At 52.8% G+C, this 12045-nt stretch overlaps 1 protein-coding gene across 11 annotated transcripts in view; it reads right to left on the reverse strand.

The window, feature by feature from the left end:
* The window catches only part of DLG5 (discs large MAGUK scaffold protein 5), a 123945-nt gene that overhangs the window by 31363 nt on the left and 80537 nt on the right, over positions 1-12045 (reverse strand). For all 11 annotated transcript variants that reach the window (NM_001206088.1, XM_010820601.4, XM_010820600.4 and 8 more), the window contains 4 exons: positions 9623-9882; positions 8099-8411; positions 3519-3703; positions 1433-1558 (listed from right to left, as the gene is read on the reverse strand). In NM_001206088.1, the coding sequence (NP_001193017.1) occupies positions 1433-1558; positions 3519-3703; positions 8099-8411; positions 9623-9882 (884 nt within the window). The remainder of the gene's footprint in view (positions 1-1432; positions 1559-3518; positions 3704-8098; positions 8412-9622; positions 9883-12045) is intronic.

Raw genomic sequence — 12045 nt, forward strand, 5'->3', positions numbered from 1 at the left:
CTTTAGCTCTCAGAAAGACCCAGGGAAGAGGACGAAAAAAGACTCAAAACCTTGTAATCTTCCCCAGTAACATCCTCCTTCCTAAAACCTGGGCCCAGATGACCTTCCGAATTCACCATTACTGCCCTGACACACTCCTGCTGCGCGTTCACTGCACGTGGCTCAGCTCTCACCCACTATGCAAGGCTGCCGCTTCTGCAGACAGGGGGCTTCCTGGGCAGCAGCAGCAAGTCCCTTGCCTGCATCCCACCAGTTAAGAGAACTTAGCACAGAGAAGGCGCAAATACAAATGTGCTGAACAAACAAACAAACGGAACCTGACATTCCTCAGAAGCTCCAGGCAACTCTGGCTCAATTACTGTACAAAACCTCTTCCCGTGCTCAAGCATCCAGGGCTCCAGGCTTTGCCCTAATTTGATTCTACCGCTTGCTAGATCCAGACTGGGTCCCTGGAGAGCCTGCCTTTTTGCCTCTTAACCTCTGGGATTTTCTTAGACTGCTTAAGCCCCAGGGCTTCTGGGTTTTCATTAAGCAAATGAAGCTGTTTGTCTCATGTTAAGAGGTGCTGTTGAACAGGGAGGAAGGGGAAGCAGTCACCCACTTGTGGAAGGCTTCGCTTGAGTGTGTGAGGCTTGCACACTCGCTAGCTTCTCACCACCCTATCAGGTTGGGAGGTCTCACAAACAGAGAGAGAGCCCCTGCTTCTCAACTACAGAGTCTGGTTCCTGTTCTGAACTACAATGATGGCTGTTGGGATCTGCCAGTTTCTCTTTTTCAGGTTGCATCTTTGTATTTTCTATACACTGGGAGGGGCCACCAAGTCTGAAGTGACGTCCCTGGAGCAGCGCTGTAATTAAGTTATCTGACGCCCCACATAGCAGAGGCAGAGTAGACTGGAGTGGTAGTAACAACCACCTTCAAACGCTGCTTCACAATCTGTCATCTTTCTGTCCCATAGCATACTGGTCTCTCAGATGGCCCTGCCTTGGGTCCGTCTCCGTGTGCTGCGAGCCCCACAGGGACCAATGGCTTGTGCCTCCCCCAGGGCCTGGTCCACAAAGAACAGGTACCTTGCAAATCCCTGCTGAGTTGGCAAGTGAACAAGGGAGGGAGAGAGGGAATGAATGGACAACACATGCTTGCCCGTCCCCCAGTGGACCGCCCGGGGCAGGGGCCTTCCTTCCGATGCCCCTGTGCACACGGTGCCCATCCACCCCCACAGGCTCACCAAAGGGCCGCTGCTACTTCTGTGCCGGTCTGACGATTTCTAATCAACTCTCAACGTAAAGGCAACCCTGGGACACATTTTATGGACTGACCGAGAAAGGGGACCGGCGGCCAGGCCTGCCCATGGGGCTGCTGTGCCCTGAGGGTAGGGGGCCCTGTGCTCCCCGGGTGCCAGCTCATCCCAGCAGCGCCCACCCCAGCATACTTGAGCTCCTTCAGCTCCCGGCTGACGTCGTTCTTCTGTTTGCGAGTGTCGTCCAGGCTGCGCAGGGCCTCAGCCAGCTCACTCACTGCCCGGTCCCGCTCCCGCCTCAGGTTGTCACAGAGCGTCCTGACAGAGGGGGCAAAGGGCAAGGTCACTGTGAGGAGCAGGGGGCGGAGGACTCACGGCCTGCAGTGAAGCTTGCAGCCCATGCTCCTGAACACCCCGGATGCCTGATGCGTGAGAGGAGTGCTTGAGAGTCTGGAGACAAGACCTCCCGGGCCAATGCCACACAGGGTCAGAGGGGCACCTTGGACCTGGCAGAGGGGACAACCCCATGGTTACCAGGCAACAAGCATCTCATTCTGCAGTCCAGCGTTTGTCCCACAGTTTCACTCTCAGTGTACCTGAGGTCAAACACCACGCTCCCGCTCCCAGCCCATCTGGCAAGCCCCGGTGCTCCAGCACTGACCACATGCTTCATGCAAGTTTTTCTAGAGTTGCCCTCCACCCCACAAGTAGATGGAGCCCCCCATTTGGACAGAAATCATGTCTTATGCATCTCTGCAGCCCCAAGCCCTGTGCAGGTAGAAAGTGTAGGCTTAAAAAGTCTCTACTAACAAACGTATGGCCTCTGGGATCCCAGGATCAGCTTGGTCAGTCAGACAGGAGGTGGGGACAGGTGACCCAGCAGCAGGGGAGTCTGCGCTCTGTGCCACCTCCAGAACTGCATCCTGCCACCAGATGGACCCTGAGTGGGCAGGTCCCTACCTCTCAATGGCCCCAAGTCCCCTCCAACCCTGAACCTTCATCTCCCGATCAGCCCAGAGTACATCTGTCTCTCCAAATGGCCACAAGTTACCAAAAGTCTCAATGACCAGGTTCTCAGTCATCACCAGCAACACCACGCCACTAGGGCCTCTCCTGGCTTTCCTCCAGGCCAAGGTCCAAGTCTACACTCAAGGGCTTCCCTTCAGAGGTCCTCACCACCTGCCCTCAGGAGCCCTGTCAGCCGCTTCTCCTACTGACTCTGTAAGTGTGCACCCCACTCACGCCACACCCAGTCCCAGGCCTGCCATGAGTTCACCAACCACCTTTGTTCACGATGGTCCCTCAGGCTGCAGCACCCATCCCCCTTCTCCATTTAGAAAAGACGCCACCCAAGCTTAAGTTCCAGCTTGAATGCCATGCTTCCTGGGGAGACCTCCCAACCTGCCCCCCAGTTCCCTGCACACCCCTACGGGTTTACTGTCCATGCATCTCCCTCCCACCATTGCCCTGTCCCATGACATTGCTCGGCCCCCTCACAGGCATCACACGTGCCCAGGAGCCTCAAAGGCTATTTCTCTCCCAGGGTCTCCTTAAAGCTCAAGGGGCCATTGGTTGTCAGGAACCAATGAATACTGGCTGTAAGAATGCAGTTCTGTGATACAAATGAATTTACTTACCAAATAAAAAGAGAGAGAAACTTACAGAATTACAGAATGAACCTATGGTTGCTGGGTGGGGAGGGGAAGGACGAGCGGAAGGGAAAGTTAGAGAGTTTGGGATGGACATGTACACAACGCCATATTTAAAATGGATAACCATCAGGGACTGACTGTGTGGCACAGGGAGCTGTGCTCAGTGTGCTGTGCCAGCCTGGATGGGAGGGGAGTCTGGGGGAGAGTGGAGGCGTGTGTACGGACGGCTGAGTCCCTTCGCTGTTCACCTGAAACTACCACCATGTTGTTTGTTAAGCAGCTACACCCCAACACAAAATACAAAGTTTAAAAGAAAAGAATGCATTTCTGAAACGTCAGTTGCACCAGAAGCCCCCTAAGCCTGGCCTTGTGCCACTTCATGAGGGTCTATGCTCTGGACACAGCAGGCACTTGGACCTCTAGGGTGAAGGGAAATAGGAAGTTGAGATGCAATGGAAAATTCCAAATTTTCACTATGAGGCGAGACTGGGGCATCACCTAGAGTGAGAACGACGACCGAGGTCACTCCCACCAGACCTGGAAGTAAGTGGTAAAGACTCTGACCCTCCCACAGACCCACTGTGTCATGGGGAGACCCAAGCCTGTGGGGGCCCCAGCGCCCATACCGGATGCTGTCGCGCTCAGCCACGATCTTGTCCCGCTCCTGGAATGCCCAGTCCCGCCGGCACTTGGCCACGTCCGCCTCTTGGAGGGCTTCCTTCAGCTCCTGGCACAGAGCCTTGCACTGCTTTCGAAGGATTTCAGCCTCCTTGTTGGCTCTCCCGGCGTCCATCGTCACTGTGTCTTTGATCTGCAGGAGGACAACAAGCGAGCAGAGGGGGAAGTTACTGGGCCTTCTGGTCCGGAAGTGCCCTCCAACTGGTGCAGGAGCTGGGGCTGCACTCTCCGGAGCTGGATGGAGGGAAGTGCTGAGATCCCAGGAAGAGCCCATTCTGACACACCCCAAACCATGACAACATGCTCCACAGCCATGCTCAGACCCCTAGTGACGCTGTATTTGTGTTCACCCAAACTCACTCAGCCCCTCACAGAGCCAGGACTGGAAGCCCGGCCGCTCCTCTGTCCTGGTCTCAGGGGCCCAGGGGAAATGACCCCCAGAGGGCTCCTCCTAAACCCCACCTGCCATTTACGGGATGTGTGTCTTGCAGAGAGCCCTCTGCATCTCTCTAGAGAGTGCTTGTGACAAATCGTGACACGAGGCCCCACTGCAGTGAAGGCTGCAGCACTGGTCATGACGCTTCCCCACCCGCTGTGTCTGCAACACAGCTGATATACTCTGGCATGCAGTTACCGCTAAATCTGAAAATTTACTGGCTGCTGTTTGCTGGGGAAGTCCTGGGTGTCTCAGCTCCTTTAAAAAGCTGAAATCTAAAGGATCTGCTTCTAGACCTCTTTCCAAAGCACGACATGCTCCGTTAAAATCTCAAATCAAACTCTTTGAAGCACTCATACAGAAAGCTCCCTCTGGGCTTCTGCAATCCTCAGAAAACATGAAGAATACGACAGATGACGAAGTGAGTGCCTACTGCTAGAGCAACTCCTAGTCCAGCTCAAACGCGTTCTGAAGAAGTAAAATACACACGAGACAGAACGCTCCTCTGGTCATCATCCACCTCCCCCGGTGCCTCCCCTCCTACCCCTCCGCTCCCCAAGGCTCCCTCCTCACTTTACGCAGTACCTCCCCCCTCACACAATGTTCCCCAACTTTCTACCAAATTTCAATCCCCAGGCAGGACTGGACATCAGAGACGCAATGCATTCAAGGGGCAGTAGAAAGCACTACCAGTCCAAGTGACCAAGCTTGCCTTTCAAGGGGACAGTGGCTCTGTCAGAGGGGCCTGTCTTAGGAAGTGATCCAGTCTCCGGAAGGACCTCTGTGAAAGGCAGCAGCGCCCCACGGCTTCCCTGGGGCAGTGACCAGTTTCCACGTCCTCCTGAGGCTGGCGAGCTTTCAGGAACCTGGAAGCCCATGGCTGGAGGTTGGACCCCGGCCCGGGTGAAGGAAATCCCTGGATGTGCCCACTCTCAGAGGTGGGAAGCAAGGGAGAGAGGTGGCAGAGCTGACCGGGTGTCCAGAGCGAGGCAAAAACCCTGACAGGGCCCCCACCTGCCCTTTCTTTGCACAACCCACTCTGGAGAAGACGATGGGGTGGGTGGGAGGCAATGAAAGAGAAAAGAGGGTAAATAAACAGGAGGTACAGAGAGGAGAGGGGGGAGCATAGGAAGGCACAGGTGTCAGAAGGAAAAAGAACCACCAGCCCTGGTGAGCAGAACAAAAACAGTTCTGAGACCTGGGCCCTGGCCTGGCTCAAGGTCCATCTCAGGTGACCCCACAAGAAGTGGCTGCTGGAGAGGGGTGGGAGCAATCCTCAGGGACCTCGCAGGCCATGGGGCGATAACACCCTCCACACCCACACCTCAGAGCCAGGACGGCCCAGGCCACAGACTTAGCCTCTTCTGTCCTGACGGAGAACGGTCTTGTCCCAGAAGCCAGACAGATTTCAGAGGGAGCTGAGGGTTTCAGCTGTGGAAGCTACAGGGGCGGGGGCTGGGCTGTCCTCGCCTACTGACTGGGATGGGTGCCCAGAAAAGATTTCTGTCTCAGCTGACAGCAGGCCTCATGTGTGGCCAGTGCCCCTGTGAAGGTTCAGGGCTCCAGGCTGGAGGAACACGGGAGCCCTGGGAGGAGTGGGCGACACGGGCCACCAGACCGAGCACTGAGGGGCAGCCGGGGGCCTTCCTCCGGCCCTGTGCTTCTGCAATCCTGCCAAGAGCACAATTAACCTCTAACATCTCAACCAGGTGGCCGCTGGCCTATCACAGGCTCACCTTCAATGGCTTTAACACACTGTCCTTGACGCTGTAGTTCAGAGACTGACTCAGGCATTTCTGATGTTTCTACTCTTCATCATTTTGTTTCCCTTATTTGGTAGCAACATTTTCCCCAACAATTAAGCTCTCATACCAGAATATGAAATTGAGGTTGATGTTTTCTCCACGGCAATCACCAAGCCCTAACACATTGTATTTGCTTATTAAGAATCTCTTCAATTACCTAGAATAATAGTCCAATTCAGAGAGTCAGACACTATGTTGGTAGATAGATGTCAGGAGCCATGGGTGGGGGTGGCAGAGGGATAGGGACTTAGTGTCTAGTTGGGACAGAGTTTCCGTTTAGAAAGGTGAAAAATCGAGAGATGGATGATGGTAAGAGCTGCACGACAATGTGAATCTACTTAGTGCCACTGAACTGTGCAGTCAAATACAGTTAAAATAGTATGTTTTATATTATGTGACTTTTACAGCAATAAAAAAAATGAATCTCTTCATTACGGTCTTTTAAAAATTTCATCAAAGAAAAAATATTCCTTTTCACGATGGCTTTCACCTTGATGGTCCGGAGAAGTCTCACTCCCTCTGCATGAAACTGTCGTTATTTGGCCCATTTTTGCCTATAAAAACAATCTCATAGGATGCACCCTAATCCTAACAGGGTGGTAAAGTTCAGACGGGCATAAAAATAACCCTGATAATAAAGACTTAAATCATTCCCACTTTACGCAGATACCATTCTAAGTGTGTTTTCAATGTTAATTCAGCTGATGGTCGCAACCACCCTGCGAAGCAGATGCTGTCATCATTTTCAGTTTGTAGATGAGGCAACTGAGAGGCCTAGAGCTCTAGGAGAGGTGAGAGGTCATGTGGTTGAGGAGGTCCACCCTCCAAGCACTGCTCCCAGCACTGCCAGGGCATGAGGCAGCATCATTGTCCAGAGAGGGGCTCTTGAGCCCTGGCCACCCCTCGGCTATCAGCCCTGCCTCAGGCTCAGTCCAGGGGGCTCTGGCTGCAACAATCCAGGCACACACTGTCCCTTCCCAAACTGCCCAACCTTTAACACCTTCTTTTCACTTTTCACTGGAGAAGGCGATGGCACCCCACTCCAGTACTCTTGCCTGGAAAATTCCATGGACAGAGGAGCCTGGTAGGCTGCAGTCCATGGGGTCACTAAGAGTCAGACACGACTGAGCAACTTTACTTTCACTTTTCACTTTCATGCATTGGAGAGGAAATGGCAACCCACTCCAGTGTTCTTGCCTGGAGAATCCCAGGGACAGGGGAGCCTGGTGGGCTGCCGTCTATGGGGTCACACAGAGTCAGACACGACTGAAGTGACTTAGCTTAGCTTAGCTTTCACTTTTCACAGGCTAGTTTTCAAGCCTTTATTCTAATGGACCTGCAGAGCAAAGTAGAATTGAGACGAATGAATGGAGAACTACTCCAATGGAAAGAAAATATGCTCTGATCAAGTTCAGCAGCTCCAAACAGAGTCACACGTGAAGCAACAGAATGCAAAAGCAATCTCAAACAGGGAGAGTCCACGGGCCTATGTCCACGGCCCTGTGCTCTGCCTCAGCGGAACACACATGGTCATAGGAGTAAGCAGTGTCAGCAATGAGGTCTGGGTGGTCAGGCAGGAAAGATGCAGAGATGCCCCACTAGTCACTCAGCAGTCAAGCTCAGCAGCTCAATTTGGATGCTCCTGAGCCCCCTTCCCTGCAGATTTATCCCCCAGGAAGCAAAGCTTGAAAGGGTCCTTGGGCTCAGCCTAGTAGACCATCTTCCCATCAGGAGCCCAACCACCCCTCCACAGAGCAGATTCCTCAGATGCTGGGGGAAAGGAATGCAGAGTGTGCTCTTCCAGACTCACAAGGCCAAACGTATCTATGGCTCTTGGACCCTGGTACTCCAAGCACCTATGCTGGCCTTGGGATATCTTCTTAATGAGCAAGTCCTTGAGCTGACTTCCAGCTGGAGACTGATCAACCGTCACATCACCGAGGGCATGGGTGAACATCGCATGTGTCATCCAACCTTCTTCCTGTGCTGTCAGCTCCAGATACCCGGGCCCACAGCTGGACCTCACCTGCGTCCCATGCAGCCTGACCAGATCCTGGCACCAAGCATGAGCTCAGCAGTTACCCAGGCAACCTGCGACAGCCCAGCCAGCAGCAGGCCACCTGTGTCCCATGCAGCCTGACCAGATCCTGGCACCAAGCATGAGCTCAGCAGTTACCCAGGCAACCTGCGACAGCCCAGCCAGCAGCAGCCAAAGGAGAAGCCGTCAGCTCCCGGCTACTCCGAGCACCTATGCGCCACAGCCCTTCCTCCCTCACCGCCTTCCTACCTGTCGCAGCGCCTCCATCTCCTCGCTGGCCGCCTTCTTCTCAGACGTGCTGCTCTTGAGCTTGGACTCGGCCAGCTCTACCTCGGTCTGCAGCTTGTCCAGCTCGGAGATGACCTGGTCGCGCTCGCTCATGATGAGCTTGTACTCGCTGTACACCGCGTCCCGCTCCTCCTTGTACTTCTCCGACTCCTTGGCGGTTTTCGCCTGTGTGGTCCTCAGCTCCGTCAGCTCTGACTGCAGCAACTCCATCTCCCACTGCAGGTCCTTGTTCTGGGCCGTGGCTTTGTTCAGCTCATGGTGAATGGCCTCGAACCTGGGGGAGAGGGGCAGCCAGGACGTGAGGGATGGGGACCTGCCCGGCCAGCTCTGCTGTGCTGGACAGTGAAGCGCGAAGATTTGAGAGAGGTCATTCTCCACACCCCAGGAGAGAAAAGTCGTGAAGGACCAGTGCCCTTGGACCCAGACTTTTTCTCAACCTTTTACAAATATTTGAAGTCGCACAGAGGACTTCACTCCCTCTGCTCTACCAGAAAAAAGAATTCTTTCTTTCTTCCATGGTCAAGCTACATTATTTAAAAAAAAAAAAAAAAACTAGAATCACAGCCTATGAAAGATAAAAGTGGCCTGAATGATCACTGAGTCTGGCCACCTCATTTCACAGATATAGATGATAAGGCTTCGAGATACAGGTGACTGGTCCAAGGTCACCAGGTTGGCATCAGGGCACAGCTCAGTCCTTCCAGGCAAAGAAGACCCTGCCATGAAGGTAGCCCTGCAAATTAAAGCCTGCAGCTCCAGAGCAGCGTTTCTGAATGTGGGTTCCTTGGAGCACCAACCCTGCGTGGAGCTCCATTAAAGAAAGTGTGCCCTTTACTGACCGATGTTTAGGAGACACTGCACTCTGCCCCCTCTGGGGAGAATCTAGTGCACGGTACCAGAGTAAAGGCTCTGAGAAGTCCTGCAGGGCAGACACCTGTTTATGTGCCACCTGGCAACTCCCAAACTCTCTTACAGCTGGAGGCTACCTTTCATATAAAGCTAATAGGCAGCTCAGAGGACAGGTATGCTGCAGAAATGTACTTAAGAAACACTGTCTGAGGGCTGGGGTCACAGCCCTACAGATTATCTACCTTAATAAAAAGTAGAACTTTTGGAAGAAATAGTGCCTAGCACAATTAACTTCCCTATCTCTTAGGTGGGTGAGTGACAAGGAGAGGCTTGTGAGGCAACCTCAGAATCAGGATGGTCAGATCACCCGAGCCATTCAGACGGGAGAAAAGAGCACAATAACCATGACATGCTGAGGGTCAGGAAAATGATTTCTGGAGATAACGTAACTTTTTATTGAAAGAGCTCAAGGTGCTCTTTTTCCTTCCAGAAAGTAGCAGGGAGCCTTGCAGATAACCAAGAGCCCACAGAGGAGAGAATGGTCCCTGGCAGGGAAGGCAGCACTTGGCCCTCTGGCCGTTCTCCGAGCACAAAAGACAGGCAGGCTCTGCCTCCCGTAGCGGCCCAGGTTCCTACCTCCTCAGGGAGAGGGCGCACTGGTGCTGCAGCTGGATGGCCGTGTCCCTCTGCTGGGTCAGCATCTCCGTCTGCTTCAGCAGGCGCTGGTTCTCCTCCTCCATCTGCTCCAGGCGGCTCAGGTCTGAGTTGTGGATGGCAACTTTCTCACTGTACCGCTTCCGCAGGGCGTCATAGTCCTTCTTCACCACCTCCAGCTTGTCCATGGCTGTGTCGTACAGCTTGTTGAGAATTTCTGATGACCCGTTGTGCTTCAACACCTGGGGACCAGAGAATCATGCTTACCAAAGGTCAGAGGGCAGGAAGAAGGACAAACTGGCCTCCATCTGTCTGGGGGAAGGACTGTTGACAAGGGAGGAGAGGTTGCACCCTCTGGCCTTCAGGAGTCTCACAATCTGGTTCCACAGGCCCTGCAGGCACACTGAGCTGATTCACTCTTTCACAAATATTCCTTCAGTAGTGTACAGGAAAGAGTTATCGTAGCAGGTCTGAGACGTCTAGCCTTAGGGAGGCCTGCTTGCGAGCTGACCCTTGGCTGGTGTCTGGCAACATGAATGGTAAGTAGTCCACCGCACTGACATAAAATTTTTCCCAAGTGATAGGAAGGGTTTTCCATGACTGGAGTGGATGGACAGTGTGTCTTGGGCTCAGCACCACCTTTCTTCTGGGAGTCTTGAATTTCAGAGCATGCGAAGCAAGGGGCTACGTATACAGCCACTCCCAGTAAAAACTCCCTGGGCAGGGAGAACTCGTGAGCTTCCCTGGTTACAGTCTCACGTGTTGTCATGATTCAGTGCTGGGGGAACTAAGCCTGTCCTGTGCGACTCCACAGCAGGGTTCTCAGAACCCATCGACCAGCTTCCTCTGGACTTTGCCCCATGCACCCCTTTCCAGGAGAAAGGACCAGTGACCCACAAGAGACTGACCCAGACTTGCCCAGGAGTGTCCAGGAGTCTCCAGCAGAGGCGGGGGTCGGTGCTGGCCTGCTGCAGGCTTGGGGGCAGTGAGTGTAGCAGTGCATGCATGGGATCTTTTAAAGGAGGTCACCATTATCTTCATTACCTCCAACATAGTTTTGGCCCCAGGAAAATATCAGGGAGGGAACACAGCCCCACCCATCAACAGAAAATTGAATTAAAGATTTGAGGAGCATGGCCCCACCCATCAGAATAAGACCCAGTTTCCCCCTCAGTCAGTCTCTCCAATCAGAAGCTTCCATGAGCCTCTTATCTTTCGCCATCAGAGGACAGACAGACTGAAAACCATAATCACAGAAAACTAACCAATCTGATCACATGGACCACAGACTTGTCTAACTCAGTGAAACTATGAGCCATGCCATGTAAGGCCACCCAAGACGGACAGGTCATGGTGGAGAGTTCTGACAAACTGTGGTCCACTGGACAAGGGAATGGCAAACCACTTCAGTATTCTTGCCCTGAGAACCCCATGAACAGGATGAAAAGGCAAAATGATAGGACACTGAAGGATGAACTCCCCAGGTCGGTAGGTGCCTAATATGCTACTGGAGATCAGTGGAGAAATAACTCCGGAAAGAATGAAGAGACAGAACCAAAGCAAAAACAACACCAAGTTGTAGATGTGACTGGCAACAGAAGCAAAGTCCGATGCTGCTGCTGCTGCTGCTGCTAAGTCACTTCAGTCGTGTCCAACTCTGTGTGACCCCACAGACAGCAGCCCACCAGACTCCCTTGTCCCTGGGATCCTCCAGGCAAAAACACTGGAGTGGGTTGCCATTTCCTTCTCCGGTGCATAAAAGTGAAAAGTGAAAGTGAAGTCGCTCAGTCGTGTCAGACTCTTAGCGACCCCATGGACTGCAGCCTACCAGGCTCCTCTGTCCCTGGGATTTTCCAGGCAAGAGTGCTGGAGTGGGGTGCCATTGCCTTCTCCAAAGTCCGATGCTATAAAGAGCAATATTGCATAGGAACCTGGAATGTTAGGTCCATGAATCAAGGAAAACTGGAAGTGGTCAAACAGATGACAACAGTGAATGTCAACATTCTAGGAATCAGCGAACTAAAATGGATTGGAATGGGTGATGACCATTATATCTATTACTGTGAGCAAGAATCCCTTAGAAGAAATATAGTAGCCATTATAGTCAACAAGAGAGTCCAAAATGGAGTACTTGGATGCAATCTCAAAAAAGACAGAATGATCTCTGTTTGTTTCCAAGGCAAACCATTCAATATCACGGTTATCCAAGTCTATGCCCTGACCAGTAAATAATGCTGAAGAAGCTGAAGTTGAACAGTTCTATGAAAACCTATAAGACCTTCTAGAACTAACACCCAAAAAAGATGTCCTTTTCATTATAGGGGACTAGAATGCAAAAGTAGGAAGTCAAGAAACACCTGGAATAACAGGCAAATTTGGCCCTGGAGTACAGAACGAACAAGGGC

This window comes from Bos taurus, chromosome 28, assembly GCF_002263795.3.
Source record: "Bos taurus isolate L1 Dominette 01449 registration number 42190680 breed Hereford chromosome 28, ARS-UCD2.0, whole genome shotgun sequence".
Taxonomy (NCBI): Eukaryota; Metazoa; Chordata; class Mammalia; order Artiodactyla; family Bovidae; genus Bos; species Bos taurus.